Source organism: Bombina bombina, unplaced genomic scaffold (assembly GCF_027579735.1).
Source record: "Bombina bombina isolate aBomBom1 unplaced genomic scaffold, aBomBom1.pri scaffold_368, whole genome shotgun sequence".
NCBI lineage: Eukaryota > Metazoa > Chordata > Amphibia > Anura > Bombinatoridae > Bombina > Bombina bombina.
In genome coordinates, this window is record NW_026511248.1 from 452,186 (window position 1) to 473,336 (window position 21,151).

At 34.4% G+C, this 21,151-nt stretch overlaps 1 protein-coding gene across 2 annotated transcripts in view; it reads left to right on the forward strand.

Annotated features, from left to right (window-relative positions):
* The window catches only part of LOC128643665 (activating molecule in BECN1-regulated autophagy protein 1), a 101,923-nt gene that overhangs the window by 16,716 nt on the left and 64,056 nt on the right, over window positions 1-21,151 (forward strand). The window contains exons 3-5 of one of the 2 annotated variants that reach the window (XM_053696493.1): window positions 8,803-8,863; window positions 15,435-15,646; window positions 16,695-16,753. In XM_053696493.1, coding sequence (XP_053552468.1) covers window positions 15,512-15,646; window positions 16,695-16,753 — 194 coding nt within the window. In that variant the 5' untranslated portion in view covers window positions 8,803-8,863; window positions 15,435-15,511. The remainder of the gene's footprint in view (window positions 1-8,802; window positions 8,864-15,434; window positions 15,647-16,694; window positions 16,754-21,151) is intronic. The other variant, XM_053696492.1, reaches the window with a different exon arrangement.

Below are 21,151 nucleotides of genomic sequence, written 5' to 3' on the forward strand. Positions count from 1 at the left end.
GCATGCTTAAACAGTGGAATGGGGATTATACAGACTTGTCTCCAATGATTCAAGTAGATCAAAAGACCAGAGATTCACTCCGTTGGTGGCTGACCCTGGACCATCTATCCCAGGGAATGAGCTTCCGCAGACCAGAGTGGGTCATTGTCACGACCGACGCCAGTCTGGTGGGCTGGGGCGCGGTCTGGGAATCCCTGAAAGCTCAGGGACTATGGTCTCGGCAAGAGTCTCTTCTCCCGATAAACATTCTGGAACTGAGAGCGATATTCAATGCTCTCAGAGCTTGGCCTCAACTAGCAAAGGCCAAATTCATAAGGTTTCAATCAGACAACATGACGACCGTTGCATATATCAATCATCAGGGGTTAACAAAGAGTTCCCTGGCGATGAAAGAAGTGACCAAAATAATTCAATGGGCGGAGGATCACTCCTGCCACTTGTCTGCGATCCACATCCCAGGAGTGGAAAATTGGGAAGCGGATTTTCTGAGTCGTCAGACATTCCATCCGGGGGAGTGGGAACTCCATCCGGAAATCTTTGCCCAAATAACTCAATTATGGGGCATTCCAGACATGGATCTGATGGCGTCTCGTCAGAACTTCAAGGTCCCTTGCTACGGGTCCAGATCCAGGGATCCCAAGGCGACTCTAGTAGATGCACTAGTAGCACCTTGGACCTTCAACCTAGCTTATGTATTCCCACCGTTTCCTCTCATTCCCAGGCTAGTAGCCAGGATCAATCAAGAGAGGGCCTCGGTGATCTTGATAGCTCCTGCGTGGCCACGCAGGACTTGGTATGCAGACCTGGTGAATATGTCATCGGCTCCACCATGGAAGCTACCTTTGAGACAGGACCTTCTTGTTCAGGGTCCATTCGAACATCCAAATCTGGTCTCCCTCCAACTGACGGCTTGGAGATTGAACGCTTGATTCTATCAAAGCGTGGGTTTTCAGATTCTGTTATAGATACTCTGGTTCAGGCCAGAAAACCTGTAACTAGAAAAATTTACCATAAGATATGGAAAAAATATATCTGTTGGTGTGAATCCAAAGGATTTCCATGGAATAAGATAAAAATTCCTAAGATTCTCTCCTTTCTACAAGAAGGTTTGGAGAAAGGATTATCTGCAAGTTCTCTAAAGGGACAGATCTCTGCTTTATCTGCCTTACTACACAAAAGACTGGCAGCTGTGCCAGATGTTCAAGCATTTGTTCAGGCTTTGGTTCGGATTAAGCCTGTTTACAGACCTTTGACTCCTCCCTGGAGTCTAAATCTAGTTCTTTCAGTTCTTCAAGGGGTTCCGTTTGAATCTTTACATTCCATAGATATTAAGTTACTATCTTGGAAAGTTTTGTTTTTGGTTGCAATTTCTTCTGCTAGAAGAGTTTCAGAGTTATCTGCTCTGCAGTGTTCTCCGCCCTATCTGGTGTTCCATGCAGATAAGGTGGTTTTGCGTACTAAGCCTGGTTTTCTTCCTAAAGTTGTTTCTAACAAAAATATTAACCAGGAGATAGTTGTACCTTCTTTGTGTCCGAATCCAGTTTCAAAGAAGGAACGTTTGTTACACAATTTGGACGTAGTCCGTGCTCTAAAATTCTATTTAGAGGCTACTAAAGATTTTAGACAAACATCTTCCTTGTTCGTCGTTTATTCTGGTAAAAGGAGAGGTCAAAAAGCGACTTCTACCTCTCTTTCCTTTTGGCTTAAAAGCATTATCCGATTGGCTTACGAGACTGCCGGACGGCAGCCTCCTGAAAGAATCACAGCTCACTCCACTAGGGCTGTGGCTTCCACATGGGCCTTCAAGAACGAGGCTTCTGTTGACCAGATATGTAAGGCAGCGACTTGGTCTTCACTGCACACTTTTGCTAAATTTTACAAATTTGATACTTTTGCTTCTTCGGAGGCTATTTTTGGGAGAAAGGTTTTGCAAGCTGTGGTGCCTTCCGTTTAGGTAACCTGATTTGCTCCCTCCCTTCATCCATGTCCTAAAGCTTTGGTATTGGTTCCCACAAGTAAGGATGACGCCGTGGACCGGACACACCAATGTTGGAGAAAACAGAATTTATGCTTACCTGATAAATTACTTTCTCCAACGGTGTGTCCGGTCCACGGCCCGCCCTGGTCTGATGAATTATTTTCTCTAACTACAGTCACCACGGTACCATATGGTTTCTCCTATATATATTTCCTCCTGTCTGTCGGTCGAATGACTGGGGTGGGCGGAGCCTAGGAGGGACTATATGGCCAGCTTTGCTGGGACTCTTTGCCATTTCCTGTTGGGGAAGAGAATATCCCACAAGTAAGGATGACGCCGTGGACCGGACACACCGTTGGAGAAAGTAATTTATCAGGTAAGCATAAATTCTGTTTTTTTTTGTTTAGTATCCCTTTAACATAGAAAGTAGTTTTTGCATTTGGGTGAATTTGAAGTAGACATGGTTTACTGAAAAACCAAAGAACTTTTTTTTTTTGGCGGGGGGGGGGGGGGGTGAGGGATTATTAAACCCCTCTAATTTTGTAGGCATCTGTGTTTGCAATTTAATAATAATTTTGTTTCTACATTGTGCAGAACCCATTTAAAAATAATCTCTAGTGTTGGCTTAAATTTTAGCCTGGTGGAACTGGTCAATAAAATCAGTTAGGTGGTGTGCCCATTAAATAAGTCCAGGGGTGAACAGTGCAATATATAATGTGTGGGTTTCTCACTGGAAAAAAATTACCTACAGTGAGCAGCATCTAAAAACTCCAAAACAGCTTAGCATAGTGGTGTAGATGGTTGAAATGTTATATTTCAGGATCTTCCATAGACAGCTAAGTTCTTAGGACCCATTCTCGCTTGCTGCTGCTTTGCAAGTGGTCTCATTTTTACTTTTGATTTATAATTGTTTTAATTGTGTCCAAAAAAAATAAAGTGAAAAGGTGTAGGATTTCATTACCAATTGGTGATGGAGGAGTTCATATAAGTATAAAAATACCTTTTATATAAAACACTTTTATCACAAATTTCCAATATATTGAAATATTGAATTATATACAATTTTCTTTGTTTATATCGGTCTTCAATTATATTCATAGCTTATAGTCTTGTCTATCCAAAATTCAATTTATAATTTAACTTACATTAACAAATAGTGAAAAAAGGTAATTTTTGTCCTTTTAATCAAGAATAGCTCATTTTGTGTATGTGTGTTTGCATATAATATATATATATATATATATATATATATATATATATGTGTGTGTTAGTATATAATATATATGTGTGTTTGTATATAATATGCAGTGTGTGTTTGTATATAATATATGTGTGTGTGTGTGTTTGTATATAATATATATATATATATATATATATATATATATATATGTGTATTTGTATATAATATATATGTGTGTTTGTATATAATGTGTCTGTATGTGTGTGTATAATATGTGAGTGTGTGTTTGCATATAATATATGTGTGTTTGTATATAATATATATGTGTGTGTTTGTATATAATGTGTCTGTGTGTGTGTATATAATATATAAGTGTGTGTTTGTATATAATATACAGTATGTGTGTGTGTTTGTATATAATATATATATGTATGTGTGTGTGTTTGCATATAATATATATATGTATGTGTGTGTGTTTGCATATAATATATGTGTGTGTGCGTTTGTGTGTGTGTATATATATATATATATAGGTAATGTATAATGAGTCCGCTGCAAGGAAGACACATCAGCCGCCTGGTTTGCAAGTAAAAACCGACTTTATTTAAAGTCAAATTGTAGCTTGGTACAAGTTTGCTCGGGAGGGAGCACTAAGAATGAAACGTCCGACGCGTTTCCTGCCCGGAGGCACTTCGTCAGGGACTAAAGCACAATGAATTCCTTAGTTCTTTTAAACACTTAGCATTTCCTGTTACGTTTGCTTACCTGCGTTGCAGCACACCTGTTGTCTTAATTAGGGCAAATACACCGCGGTATTGGTCTCCTCACACACAGCTTGTCCGCGCATGCGCTACGGACCTCACACAGCTACTTCACAATGTATATATATCTTGTATCTATTAGTGTCTCTGTCTGACCAATAGCTGTGTGAGAAAAAACCAAAACGTTTCCGGTTGTTGCTGCAAAAAGTAACACTGGTAAAGCAATTACGTAACAGTGTCTATAGAATCATTTCCAGCTAATATGTTTATAGAAATTATAAAAATTGTAAGAAAAAATATCAATAAAAAACAAAATTAGTATCAAAAAATGCTATTCTTATACACGATCTTTATCTCTTTACTTGTTTGTCTAATAGAATGTTTCCGATATTTTTAGTTGAGAGAGGAAAAGAGAATAAAATTCACTAAGCATCCCCCCATATGATCAGATCCACCAAATACAACTTCATATCTATCTTAATAATTATATTATACTTGTATTTGATTGTATTGTGTGGCACCGTATTTCCTCTTTTATGTTTCCAAATTCAGATTTCTTGTATTAAAGCTACAATTCCTCCTTCTTGAATATGCTCTATATGGATGGAGAATTATTTATTAATTTGTTTATTTCTGTATCTGTTAATTTGTTTGCTTACTTCCAATGGGTTTAACCATAAAGTTAATTCCTGCTTAAATCTTTATTACTTCTCTGTAAACCCACTGTGTTTTTAGCATACTTAACTCTCATCATCCCTTTTTGTCTCTTATTATATTTATTTAATTTGCTTTTTATTCATTAGGTATTGTATTATTTCATTTCCTCATTTTTATTCCTATTTCGGTTGTTGTTACTGATCTTTTGTATGTTATTATTTTTGGTTTTATATTATTTATCCTTTATTTTTATTTTCATTTTTCATTTTTTATTTATTGTTTTTTATTTTAATGTTTCTGTCTGATATTCTGTGTCTTATTTTTGTGACTAAACCTCTTGTGAGTCTCTGATATCATAGTGTCCCATTGTGAACAAATTAATGTCTTAGTGTCAAATTATGGATGAATTATGTGTTACACATCTACTACAAGATAAATGTCTTAAAATTGAAAAAATATTTTCTGTTATTACTATAATAGTGTAGAAAAAATATATATAATAGTGTAGAAAAAATATTGAAATATATAACGAACTCTCTGTGTACTAAATCCTTGACTATGTCATGTCATGTGAGTCTTTATCAAGTATTCTAACTACCTTATCTCTCTATGCTTGAGGTGTGTCCCCCATATATAGTGCTTAAGGAAAAATATATATTTAGAGTTAAAATTTCTTCTGCTCCTATCTAAACCAATATAATAGGAAATTTAAAGAATGCAAATAAAAAGCTTTAACTGCAGCCCTTGCTGTGATACCCAATACTATTTACCTTTACCCCATAGAATGTGACCCATCGCTTGTGGAAGTATTATAATTCTTTGGTTTTATTGAGGAATTGGTGCTATATCATCTAAATATTGTATACTTGGAATACAGTGCCACACAACAGTTTATTTTTAATTTTTAAATTTTGATGTTTGATTTCTTGTATTATTTATGGTGGTCATCTTAGCTTGTTAGGTGTTGGAATGTTTTAAACCTTTGGGCTTATAAATTTTCATGTACCTACTGCCTCACTTCCAATCCATGAATGATGTTATAAGGTGTTAGTGGTGCTTATATTAACTCTTCATCTAGACTGTTAGTTTCACTTAGTCCACAAAATACCTGAGATCAGTGATTTTATTAATTCCTAGGGGGACCCCTGTGGACAAATGAAAAATCCAAAATGCCTCTTTCCTATTCAATACGGCTGTTCTGTCTCCCCCTTTTGGGCTTTTAATGGCTGTGTCGATGCCTTGGAACCCTAGTACTGTGCCTATGTTGTTGTCATTTACGGGCATTCCCATAGATTTGAAATGTGCAACAAAATGTTTTGCTATGGGTGTTTTGGGGGGGTCTTGATTGATATTAAATGTTCACGGATTCGGTCTTTTAATAATCTTGTAGTCCTACCCACATATTGTTTGTGGCATAGATTGCAGGTAATTAAATAAACCACAAAGTTAGAATGGCAAGTCATCCTGTGTCTAATATCAAAAGTTTTGCCTGTAGCTGTAGACTTAAATGAATCGCCTGAAATGACAAAATCACAGCTTTTACATGGTTTTCTTTTACATGTAACCATGTAGCTGTATGCTTTCTAGAGAAATCCCTAGTTAATTGATTTCCTATAGTTCTCGCTCTCTTACTAACACATCAAGAGAGCGAGAACTATAGGAAATCAATTAACTAGGGATTTCTCTAGAAAGCATACAGCTACATGGTTACAAAGTCAAAATGGATTTTACAAATGTAAAAGAAAACCATGTAAAAGCTGTGATTTTGTCATTTCAGGCGATTCATTTAAGTCTACAGCTACAGGCAAAACTTTTGATATTAGACACAGGATGACTTGCCATTCTAACTTTGTGGTTTATTTAATTACCTGCAATCTATGCCACAAACAATATGTGGGTAGGACTACAAGATTATTAAAAGACCGAATCCGTGAACATTTAATATCAATCAAACAAGACCCCCCCAAAACACCCATAGCAAAACATTTTGTTGCACATTTCAAATCTATGGGAATGCCCGTAAATGACAACAACATAGGCACAGTACTAGGGTTCCAAGGCATCGACACAGCCATTAAAAGCCCCAAAGGGGGAGACAGAACAGCCGTATTGAATAGGAAAGAGGCATTTTGGATTTTTCATTTGTCCACAGGGGTCCCCCTAGGAATTAATAAAATCACTGATCTCAGGTATTTTGTGGACTAAGTGAAACTAACAGTCTAGATGAAGAGTTAATATAAGCACCACTAACACCTTATAACATCATTCATGGATTGGAAGTGAGGCAGTAGGTACATGAAAATTTATAAGCCCAAAGGTTTAAAACATTCCAACACCTAACAAGCTAAGATGACCACCATAAATAATACAAGAAATCAAACATCAAAATTTAAAAATTAAAAATAAACTGTTGTGTGGCACTGTATTCCAAGTATACAATATTTAGATGATATAGCACCAATTCCTCAATAAAACCAAAGAATGATAATACTTCCACAAGCGATGGGTCACATTCTATGGGGTAAAGGTAAATAGTATTGGGTATCACAGCAAGGGCTGCAGTTAAAGCTTTTTATTTGCATTCTTTAAATTTCCTATTATATTGGTTTAGATAGGAGCAGAAGAAATTTTAACTCTAAATATATATTTTTCCTTAAGCACTATATATGGGGGACACACCTCAAGCATAGAGAGATAAGGTAGTTAGAATACTTGATAAAGACTCACATGACATGACATAGTCAAGGATTTAGTACACAGAGAGTTAGTTATATATTTCAATATTTTTTCTACACTATTATATATATTTTTTCTACACTATTATAGTAATAACAGAAAATATTTTTTCAATTTTAAGACATTTATCTTGTAGTAGATGTGTAACACATAATTCATCCATAATTTGACACTAAGACATTAATTTGTTCACAATGGGACACTATGATATCAGAGACTCACAAGAGGTTTAGTCACAAAAATAAGACACAGAATATCAGACAGAAACATTAAAATAAAAAACAATAAATAAAAAATAAAAAATGAAAATAAAAATAAAGGATAAATAATATAAAACCAAAAATAATAACATACAAAAGATCAGTAACAACAACCGAAATAGGAATAAAAATGAGGAAATGAAATAATACAATACCTAATGAATAAAAAGCAAATTAAATAAATATAATAAGAGACAAAAAGGGATGATGAGAGTTAAGTATGCTAAAAACACAGTGGGTTTACAGAGAAGTAATAAAGATTTAAGCAGGAATTAACTTTATGGTTAAACCCATTGGAAGTAAGCAAACAAATTAACAAATACAGAAATAAACAAATTAATAAATAATTCTCCATCCATATAGAGCATATTCAAGAAGGAGGAATTGTAGCTTTAATACAAGAAATCTGAATTTGGAAACATAAAAGAGGAAATACGGTGCCACACAATACAATCAAATACAAGTATAATATAATTATTAAGATAGATATGAAGTTGTATTTGGTGGATCTGATCATATGGGGGGATGCTTAGTGAATTTTATTCTCTTTTCCTCTCTCAACTAAAAATATCGGAAACATTCTATTAGACAAACAAGTAAAGAGATAAAGATCGTGTATAAGAATAGCATTTTTTGATACTAATTTTGTTTTTTATTGATATTTTTTCTTACAATTTTTATAATTTCTATAAACATATTAGCTGGAAATGATTCTATAGACACTGTTACGTAATTGCTTTACCAGTGTTACTTTTTGCAGCAACAACCGGAAACGTTTTGTTTTTTTCTCACACAGCTATTGGTCAGACAGAGACACTAATAGATACAAGATATATATACATTGTGAAGTAGCTGTGTGAGGTCCGTAGCGCATGCGCGGACAAGCTGTGTGTGAGGAGACCAATACCGCGGTGTATTTGCCCTAATTAAGACAACAGGTGTGCTGCAACGCAGGTAAGCAAACGTAACAGGAAATGCTAAGTGTTTAAAAGAACTAAGGAATTCATTGTGCTTTAGTCCCTGACGAAGTGCCTCCGGGCAGGAAACGCGTCGGACGTTTCATTCTTAGTGCTCCCTCCCGAGCAAACTTGTACCAAGCTACAATTTGACTTTAAATAAAGTCGGTTTTTACTTGCAAACCAGGCGGCTGATGTGTCTTCCTTGCAGCGGACTCATTATACATTACCTAGGAATCGCTTTTCGTGAGACTAAGGAGTGTCTCATCTCCAGGTTGCAAGGAGCCTCGTTACCACCCACGCAGGAACGCACAGAACTTTACAATGGATACAAGGTAATCTCTTTTTTGGTTTATAGAGATACCGACAGATGTAACAGAAATACGTATTTACACCACATACTTTAATTTATGTTCTTGAGCATACTGCCGGAAGGTGAAACAGAGTATATATACATATTCATACAGAAGAAAAAATAAGCACGCATATTGTTATACAGGTTGAAGCTTGACTTGAGATATATACTATATACGGATAAGTGCATAAAAGTTCAAGTGCGTGAAAGTGCGCCTTTTCATTATCCAGTATATATATATATATATATATATATATATATATATATATATATATATATATATATATATATGTGTGTGTGTGTGTTTGCATATAATATGTGTGTGTTTGCATATAATATGTGTGTGTTTGCATATAATATGTGTGTGTTTGCATATATGTGTGTGTTTGCATATAATATGTGTGTGTGTTTGTATATAATATATATGTGTGTGTGTGTTTGTATATAATATACAGTGTGTGTTTGTATATAATATATGTGTGTGTGTGTGTTTGTATATAATATATATATATATATATATATATATATATATATATATATATGTGTGTGTTTGCATATAATATATATATGTGTGTGTGTTTGCATATAATATATATATGTGTGTGTGTGTTTGCATATAATATATATATGTGTGTGTGTTTGCATATAATATATATATATATATATGTGTGTGTGTGTTAGTATATAATATATATGTGTCTTTGTGTGTGTTTGCATATAATATATATGTGTGTTTGTATATAATATGCAGTGTGTGTATATAATATATGTGTGTGTGTGTGTGTTTGTATATAATATATATATGTGTGTGTTTGTATATAATGTGTCTGTATGTGTGTATATAATATGTGAGTGTGTGTTTGCATATAATATATATGTGTGTTTGTATATAATATATATGTGTGTGTTTGTATATAATGTGTCTATGTGTGTATATAATATGTGAGTGTGTGTTTGCATATAATATATATGTGTGTTTGTATATAATATATAAGTGTGTGTTTGTATATAATATACAGTATGTGTGTGTGTTTGTATATAATATATAATATATATATATATATGTATGTGTGTGTGTGTGTTTGCATATAATATATGTGTGTGTGTGTTTGTGTGTGTGCATATATATATATATATATATATATATATATATATGTGTGTGTGTGTTTGCATATAATATGTGTGTGTTTGCATATAATATGTGTGTGTTTGCATATAATATGTGTGTGTTTGCATATAATATGTGTGTGTGTTTGTATATAATATATGTGTGTGTTTGTATATAATATATGTGTGTGTTTGTATATAATATGTGTGTGTGTTTGTATATAATATATGTGTGTGTTTGTATATAATATATGTGTGTGTGTGTGTTTGTATATAATATACAGTGTGTGTTTGTATATAATATATATATATATGTGTGTGTGTGTGTTTGCATATAATATATGTGTGTGTGTGTTTGCATATAATATATAAGTGTTTGTATATAATGTGTGAATGTGTGTGTTTGTATATAATATATGTGTGTGTGTTTGTATATAATATATAAGTGTGTGTGTGTGTGTCTGTTTGCATACAATATATATGTGTGTGTGTGTTTGTATATAATATATATGTGTGTGTGTTTGTATATAATATATATGTGTGTGTGTGTTTGTATGTAATATATAAGTGTGTGTTTGTATATAATATATGTGTGTGTGTTTGTATGTAATATATATGTGTGTGTGTTTGCATATAATATATATACATGTGTGTTTGTATATAAAATATATATATATATATCTGTGTTTGCGTGTTTGCATATAATATATATATATATATATATATATGTCTGTGTGTGTTTGCATATAATATATATGTGTGTGTGTTTGTATGTAATATATAAGTGTGTGTGTTTGCATATAATATATATGTGTATGTGTGTTTGCATATAATATGTGTGTATGTGTGTTTGTATATAATATATATATGTGTGTGTGTTTGTATGTAATATATGTGTGTGTGTTTGCATATAATATATGTGTGTGTGTTTGCATATAATATATAAGTGTGTGTGTTTGTATATAGTATATAAGTGTGTGTGTTTGCATATAATATATATGTGTGTGTGTGTGTGTTTGCATATAATATATGTGTGTGTGTGTGTGTGTGTTTGTATATAATATATATGTGTGTTTGTATATAATATATAAGTGTGTGTTTGCATATAATATACAGTGTGTGTTTGTATATAATATATATGTGTGTGTGTGTGTGTGTGTTTGCATATAATATATATGTGTGTGTTTGTGTGTGTATGTATATATATATATATATATATATATCTGTGTATGTGTTTGTATATAATGTGTGTGTGTTTGTATATAATATATATGTGTGTGTGTGTGTGTGTGTGTTTGCATATAATATATATGTGTGTGTTTGTGTGTGTATGTGTATATATATATATCTGTGTATGTGTTTGTATATAATGTGTTTGTGTTTGTATATAATATATAAGTGTGTGTGTTTGTATATAATATATACGTGTGTTTGTATATAATGTGTGAATGTGTGTGTGTGTGTTTGTATATAATATATGTGTGTGTGTTTGTATATAATATATAAGTGTGTGTGTGTGTGTCTGTTTGCATACAATATATATATGTGTGTGTGTGTTTGTATATAATATATACGTGTGTTTGTATATAATGTGTGAATGTGTGTGTGTGTGTTTGTATATAATATATGTGTGTGTGTTTGTATATAATATATAAGTGTGTGTGTGTGTGTCTGTTTGCATACAATATATATATATGTGTGTGTTTGTATATAATATATAAGTGTGTGTGTTTGTATGTAATATATGTGTGTGTGTTTGTATATAATATATATGTGTGTGTGTTTGTATATAATATATGTGTGTGTGTTTGTATGTAATATATAAGTGTGTGTGTTTGCATATAATATATATACATGTGTGTTTGTATATAAAATATATATATATCTGTGTTTGCGTGTTTGCATATAATATATATGTGTGTGTGTTTGCATATAATATATGTGTGTGTGTTTGTATGTAATATATAAGTGTGTGTGTTTGCATATAATATATATGTGTGTGTGTGTTTGCATATAATATATAAGTGTGTGTGTTTGTATATAATATATATGTGTATGTGTGTTTGCATATAATATATATGTGTGTGTGTTTGTATGTAATATATAAGTGTGTGTGTGTTTGCATATAATATATATGTGTGTGTGTTTGTATGTAATATGTGTGTGTGTTTGCATATAATATATATGTGTATGTGTGTTTGCATATAATATATATGTGTGTGTGTTTGTATGTAATATGTGTGTGTGTTTGCATATAATATATATGTGTATGTGTGTTTGCATATAATATATATGTGTATGTGTGTTTGCATATAATATATGTGTGTATGTGTGTTTGTATATAATATATATATGTGTGTGTGTTTGCATATAATATATAAGTGTGTGTGTTTGCATATAATATATAAGTGTGTGTGTTTGCATATAATATATGTGTGTGTGTTTGCATATAATATATAAGTGTGTGTGTTTGCATATATTATATAAGTGTGTGTGTTTGCATATAATATATAAGTGTGTGTGTTTGCATATATTATATAAGTGTGTGTGTTTGCATATAATATATGTGTGTGTGTTTGCATATAATATATAAGTGTGTGTGTGTTTGCATATAATATATATGTGTGTGTGTGTTTGCATATAATATATATGTGTGTGTGTGTTTGCATATAATATATATGTGTGTGTGTGTTTGTATATAATATATATGTGTGTTTGTATATAATATATATGTGTGTGTGTGTGTGTGTTTGCATATAATATATGTGTGTGTGTTTGCATATAATATATAAGTGTGTGTGTTTGCATATAATATATAAGTGTGTGTGTGTTTGCATATAATATATATGTGTGTGTGTGTTTGCATATAATATATGTGTGTGTGTTTGTATGTAACATATAAGTGTGTGTGTTTGCATATAATATATATGTGTGTGTGTGTTTGCATATAATATATAAGTGTGTGTGTTTGTATATAATATATATGTGTATGTGTGTTTGCATATAATATATATGTGTGTGTGTTTGTATGTAATATATAAGTGTGTGTGTTTGTATGTAATATGTGTGTGTGTTTGCATATAATATATATGTGTATGTGTGTTTGCATATAATATATATGTGTATGTGTGTTTGCATATAATATATATGTGTATGTGTGTTTGCATATAATATATGTGTGTATGTGTGTTTGTATATAATATATATGTGTGTGTGTTTGCATATAATATATAAGTGTGTGTGTTTGCATATAATATATAAGTGTGTGTGTTTGCATATAATATATGTGTGTGTGTGTTTGCATATAATATATAAGTGTGTGTGTTTGCATATATTATATAAGTGTGTGTGTTTGCATATAATATATGTGTGTGTGTTTGCATATAATATATATGTGTGTGTGTGTTTGCATATAATATATATGTGTGTGTGTGTTTGCATATAATATATATGTGTGTGTGTGTTTGCATATAATATATATATGTGTGTGTGTGTTTGTATATAATATATATGTGTGTTTGTATATAATATATATGTGTGTGTGTGTGTGTGTTTGCATATAATATATATGTGTGTGTTTGTGTGTGTATGTATATATATATATATATATCTGTGTGTGTGTTTGCATATAATATATGTGTGTGTGTGTTTGCATGTAATATATGTGTGTGTGTGTTTGCATATAATATATGTGTGTGTGTGTTTGCATATAATATATAAGTGTGTGTGTTTGCATATAATATATAAGTGTGTGTGTTTGCATATAATATATAAGTGTGTGTGTTTGCATATAATATATAAGTGTGTGTGTTTGCATATAATATATAAGTGTGTGTGTTTGTATATAATATATATGTGTATGTGTGTTTGCATATAATATATATGTGTGTGTTTGCATATAATATATATGTGTGTGTTTGCATGTAATATATAAGTGTGTGTGTTTGCATATAATATATATGTGTATGTGTGTTTGCATATAATATATATGTGTATGTGTGTTTGCATATAATATATATGTGTGTGTGTGTTTGTATATAATATATAAGTGTGTGTGTTTGCATGTAATATATAAGTGTGTGTGTTTGCATATAATATATATATATATATATATATATATATATGTGTGTGTGTGTGTATATAATATATATGTGTGTGTTTGTATATAATATAAGTGTGTGTGTGTGTGTTTGTATATAATATAAGTGTGTGTGTGTGTTTGTATATAATATATATGTGTATGTGTGTTTGTATATAATATATAAGTGTGTGTGTTTGTATATAATATATAAGTGTGTGTGTTTGTATATAATATGTGTATGTGTGTTTGTATATAATATATATGTGTATGTGTGTTTGTATATAATATATATGTGTATGTGTGTTTGTATATAATATATATGTGTGTGTGTGTGTTTGTATGTAATATATAAATGTGTGTGTTTGCATATAATATATATGTGTGTGTGTTTGCATATAATATATATGTGTGTGTGTTTGCATATTATATATATGTGTATGTGTGTTTGTATATAATATGTAAGTGTGTGTGTTTGCATATAATATATATGTGTATGTGTGTTTGTATATAATATATAAGTGTGTGTGTTTGCATATAATATATATGTGTATGTGTGTGTGTTTGTATATAATATATAAGTGTGTGTGTTTGTATATAATATATATGTGTATGTGTGTTTGTATATAATATATAAGTGTGTGTGTTTGTGTATATAATATATATGTGTATGTGTGTGTTTGTATATAATATATATGTGTATGTGTGTTTGTATATAATATGTAAGTGTGTGTGTTTGTATATAATATGTAAGTGTGTGTGTTTGCATATAATATATATGTGTATGTGTGTTTGTATATAATATATACGTGTGTGTGTTTGCATATAATATATATGTGTATGTGTGTTTGTATATAATATATAAGTGTGTGTGTGTGTTTGCATATAATATATATGTGTGTGTGTGTTTGCATATAATATATAAGTGTGTGTGTTTGTATATAATATATAAGTGTGTGTGTTTGTATATAATATATAAGTGTGTGTGTTTGTATATAATATATATGTGTATGTGTGTGTTTGTATATAATATATATGTGTATGTGTGTTTGTATATAATATGTAAGTGTGTGTGTTTTTATATAATATGTAAGTGTGTGTGTTTGCATATAATATATATGTGTATGTGTGTTTGTATATAATATATACGTGTGTGTGTTTGCATATAATATATATGTGTATGTGTGTTTGTATATAATATATAAGTGTGTGTGTGTGTTTGCATATAATATATAAGTGTGTGTGTTTGCATATAATATATAAGTGTGTGTGTACATACAATGGTGGGAAAACATTAGTATGGTGAGAGGGATGATCACAGTTGGGTCACTGGAGTCTTGTTACCATGTACCTTAATGTCTTTTAGGCTCCCATGAAGTCTGTTTGTCTGTATCTGGATGTCAGCTCCTACACCTCATCCTGAAACCGCGTGCAGACTGTGTCATGAGGGTAGTTCCCGAGAAGAATGCGGTCCGTATCTTATCTGGCCGAGAGCGAGGAACACATGCTCGGGGGGCACAGCGTCTCCTGCAGTGTCTAGTGGAGGACAAGACTCGCTTCATGAAATGGGAGGGCAAGGTGCGACACTTAAGGGCTAAAAGCAATTTGTGTCAAGACACCCAAGGACTTAACAAACATATTCCATTTTACTCTCTCCCTTATTTTTTTTGCATCGTCTCCCTCCCTCTGTCTGCTTTTCTCTGTATCATCTCTCAATATTGTCTCTATCTCTGCTTAGCTCTAGCTCTGTCTTTCAGTACTTTCTGTTTCTCGGTATTGTCTCTGTTTATCTCATGTTGTCTCTGTTTTACTCTTAGTATTTTGTCTCTGCTTTTCCTCACTATTTTATGTGACATTATACACAGTGTTGTACTGCATGACAGTTTTCCTTATTCTTTATAAACAAAATGTTATTTGCCTTTAGTCACTTAAAGGGATATGAAACCCAAATTGTTTTCATTCATGATTCAGATAGAGCATGCAATTTTAAGCAACTTTCTAATCTACTCCTTTTATCATTTTTTCTTCATTCTCTTGTTATCTTTATTTGAAAAGCAGGAATGTAAAGCTAATGAGCCGACCATTTTTGGTTAAGCACCTGGGTAGCGCTTGCTTGATTGGTGGTTAAATATAGCAAGTGCTACCCAGGATTCTGAACCAAAAATGGACCAGCTCCTAAGCTTACATTCCTGCTTTTCAAATAAAGATACCAAGAGAACAAATAAAAATTGATAATAGGAGTAAATTAGAAAGTTGCTTAAAATTGCATGCTCTATCTGAATCATGGAAAAAAATTGGTTAAATTTCCCTTTAATCTTACTATATAATAAGTCTACCGAACCAGTAATTACTATTTTGACCATCAATCAGTATAAAGATATTAGTTGTGGAATTTGCATAAATGATTTATGAGCTTATCAAATACATCCTGATGTTGTGTAACCTGTTTGAATTATTGTGGCATCTGCTAATATAAAAGTTCCAAGCTACGCAAGAGATCTTCTGGATAAGCTTTGATTGTAATTTGGAATGTTACTGTTGTATAAGGCAGCTGCCCTACATTAGCACAGACAGGTCTGTTTCAACCCTGTGACCATCTCTTTTTGTTAATATGTTTGTCTTGCAGAAGGTGGAGCTTCCTGACAGCCCTCGTTCTACATTCCTACTGGCTTTTAGCCCAGACAGGTGAGCTTCCTCTTCCGTACTGCTGCTTTGGCAGTCTTGCCCTATTTACCTTCCCTCCTGGCAGACAGTCACCAGAAAACATCCTTCCCATCTCTGTTTGTTCTGCCAAGAAACGAGAGTGCAGTGTATGAGATTATTGGCACCATACGTCCTCATAAACTGCTTTATTCTTTCTCCACCGTTTTACTGTATATTAGTAAGCTCGTGCAATTAAAGGGACATAATGCAGTCACATTTTTCATGTACATAATGTTTCTTTTATGATCGAGAGAGCATACCATTTTAAACTACTTTCCAATTTATTTCTGGTATCTAGTTTTGCTTCGTTTTCTTGATATCCTTTGTTCAATAAAAGATACCAAGTGAGTGAAGCACAATTGGTAACACAAGTAAGCTGGAAAGGGGCTGAAAATTCTATTCTCTATCTGTCTCATGAAAGGAAGAAATAAAAATGGGTTTTATGTCCCCTCATAAAGTAATGTGGGACATCATCTGCAAATAATGGCTGTATGGAATATAGCAATGTGATTTTATTTGTTTGCTCATACTTTTTGGCCCTAATTGTACTTGGCAGAAGCAATTGGATAAAGGAAACCTAGGTTTCAACACAATGACACTGTTATTTGAAAACCCACATTTCTCCAACATAGGTGTGTCCGGTCCACGGCGTCATCCTTACTTGTGGGATATTCTCTTCCCCAACAGGAAATGGCAAAGAGCCCAGCAAAGCTGGTCACATGATCCCTCCTAGGCTCTGCCTACCCCAGTCATTCTCTTTGCCGTTGTACAGGCAACATCTCCACGGAGATGGCTTAGAGTTTTTTAGTGTTTAACTGTAGTTTTTATTATTCAATCAAGAGTTTGTTATTTTAAAATAGTGCTGGTATGTACTATTTACTCTGAAACAGAAAAGAGATGAAGATTTCTCTTTGTAAGAGGAAAATGATTTTAGCAACCGTTACTAAAATCCATGGCTGTTCCACACAGGACTGTTGAGAGGAATTAACTTCAGTTGGGGGAACAGTGAGCAGTCTTTTGCTGCTTGAGGTATGACACATTCTAACAAGACGATGTAATGCTGGAAGCTGTCATTTTCCCTATGGGATCCGGTAAGCCATTTTTATTCAGACAGTAAATAAGGGCTTCACAAGGGCTTATTGAGACTGTAGACATTTTCTGGGCTAAATCGATTCATATATAACACATATTTAGCCTTGAGGAATCATTTAATCTGGGTTTTTTTGTAAAATAATATCGGCAGGCACTGTTTTAGACACCTTATTCTCTAGGGGCTTTCCCTAATCATAGGCAGAGCCTCATTTTCGTGCCGGTATTGCGCACTTGTTTTTGAGAAGCATGACATGCAGTCGCATGTGTGTGGAGCTCTGATACATAGAAAAGACTTTCTGAAGGCGTCATTTGGTATCGTATTCCCCTTTGGGCTTGGTTGGGTCTCAGCAAAGCAGATACCAGGGACTGTAAAGGGGTTAAAGTTAAAAACGGCTCCGGTTCCGTTATTTTAAGGGTTAAAGCTTCCAAATTTGGTGTGCAATACTTTTAAGGCTTTAAGACACTGTGGTGAAATTTTGGTGAATTTTGAACAATTCCTTCATACTTTTTCGCAATTGCAGTAATAAAGTGTGTTCAGTTTAAAATTTAAAGTGACAGTAACGGTTTTATTTTAAAACGTTTTTTGTACTTTGTTATCAAGTTTATGCCTGTTTAACATGTCTGAACTACCAGATAGACTGTGTTCTGAATGTGGGGAAGCCAAGGTTCCTTCTCATTTAAATAAATGTGATTTATGTGACAATGAAAATGATGCCCAAGATGATTCCTCAAGTGAGGGGAGTAAGCATGGTACTGCATCATTCCCTCCTTCGTCTACACGAGTCTTGCCCACTCAGGAGGCCCCTAGTACATCTAGCGCGCCAATACTCCTTACTATGCAACAATTAACGGCTGTAATGGATAATTCTATCAAAAACATTTTAGCCAAAATGCCCACTTATCAGCGTAAGCGCGACTGCTCTGTTTTAGATACTGAAGAGCATGAGGACGCTGATGATAATGGTTCTGAAATGCCCCTACACCAGTCTGAGGGGGCCAGGGAGGTTTTGTCTGAGGGAGAAATTTCAGATTCAGGGAAAATTTCTCAACAAGCTGAACCCGATGTGATTACATTTAAATTTAAGTTGGAACATCTCCGCGCTCTGCTTAAGGAGGTATTATCCACTCTGGATGATTGTGAGAATTTGATCATCCCAGAGAAACTATGTAAAATGGACAAGTTCCTAGAGGTCCCGGGGCTCCCAGAAGCTTTTCCTATACCCAAGCGGGTGGCGGACATTGTAAATAAAGAATGGGAAAGGCCCGGTATACCTTTCGTCCCTCCCCCCATATTTAAAAAATTGTTTCCTATGGTCGACCCCAGAAAGGACTTATGGCAGACAGTCCCCAAGGTCGAGGGAGCGGTTTCTACTTTAAACAAACGCACCACTATACCCATAGAAGATAGTTGTGCTTTCAAAGATCCTATGGATAAAAAATTAGAAGGTTTGCTTAAAAAGATGTTTGTTCAGCAAGGTTACCTTCTACAACCAATTTCATGCATTGTCCCTGTCACTACAGCCGCGTGTTTCTGGTTCGATGAGCTAGTAAAGGCGATCGATAGTGATTCTCCTCCTTATGAGGAGATTATGGGCAGAATCCGTGCTCTCAAATTGGCTAATTCTTTCACCCTAGACGCCACTTTGCAATTGGCTAGGTTAGCGGCGAAGAATTCTGGGTTTGCTATTGTGGCGCGCAGAGCGCTTTGGTTGAAATCTTGGTCAGCGGATGCGTCTTCCAAGAACAAACTCCTTAACATTCCTTTCAAGGGGAAAACGCTGTTTGGCCCTGACTTGAAAGAGATTATCTCTGATATCACTGGGGGTAAGGGCCACGCCCTTCCTCAGGATAGGTCTTTCAAGGCCAAAAATAAACCTAATTTTCGTCCCTTTCGTAGAAACGGACCAGCCCCAAGTGCTACGTCCTCTAAGCAAGAGGGTAATACTTCTCAAGCCAAGCCAGCCTGGAGACCAATGCAAGGCTGGAACAAGGGAAAGCAGGCCAAGAAACCTGCCACTGCTACCAAGACAGCATGAAATGTTGGCCCCCGATCCGGGACCGGATCTGGTGGGGGGCAGACTCTCTCTCTTCGCTCAGGCTTGGGCAAGAGATGTTCTGGATCCTTGGGCTCTAGAAATAGTCTCCCAAGGTTATCTTCTGGAATTCAAGGGGCTCCCCCCAAGGGGGAGGTTCCACAGGTCTCAATTGTCTTCAGACCACATAAAGAGACAGGCATTCTTACATTGTGTAGAAGACCTGTTAAAAATGGGAGTGATTCATCCTGTTCCATTAGGAGAACAAGGGATGGGGTTCTACTCCAATCTGTTCATAGTTCCCAAAAAAGAGGGAACGTTCAGACCAATCTTAGATCTCAAGATCTTAAACAAGTTTCTCAAGGTTCCATCGTTCAAAATGGAAACCATTCGAACAATTCTTCCTTCCATCCAGGAAGGTCAATTCATGACCAAGGTGGATTTAAAGGATGCGTATCTACATATTCCTATCCACAAGGAACATCATCGGTTCCTAAGGTTCGCATTCCTGGACAAGCATTACCAGTTCGTGGCGCTTCCTTTCGGATTAGCCACTGCTCCAAGGATTTTCACAAAGGTACTAGGGTCCCTTCTAGCGGTGCTAAGACCAAGGGGCATTGCAGTAGTACCTTACTTGGACGACATTCTGATTCAAGCGTCGTCCCTTCCTCAAGCAAAGGCTCACACGGACATAGTCCTGGCCTTTCTCAGATCTCACGGATGGAAAGTGAACGTGGAAAAGAGTTCTCTATCTCAGTCGACAAGGGTTCCCTTCTTGGGAACAATAATAGACTCCTTAGAAATGAGGATTTTTCTGACAGAGGCCAGAAAAACAAAACTTCTAAACTCTTGTCAAACACTTCATTCCGTTCCTCTTCCTTCCATAGCGCAGTGCATGGAAGTAATAGGTTTGATGGTAGCGGCAATGGACATAGTTCCTTTTGCGCGCATTCATCTAAGACCATTACAACTGTGCATGCTCAGTCAGTGGAATGGGGACTATACAGACTTGTCTCCAAAGATACAAGTAAATCAGAGGACCAGAGACTCACTCCGTTGGTGGCTGTCCCTGGACAACCTGTCACAAGGGATGACCTTCCGCAGACCAGAGTGGGTCATTGTCACGACCGACGCCAGTCTGATGGGCTGGGGCGCGGTCTGGGGATCCCTGAAAGCTCAGGGTCTTTGGTCTCGGGAAGAATCTCTTCTACCGATAAATATTCTGGAACTGAGAGCGATATTCCATGCTCTCAAG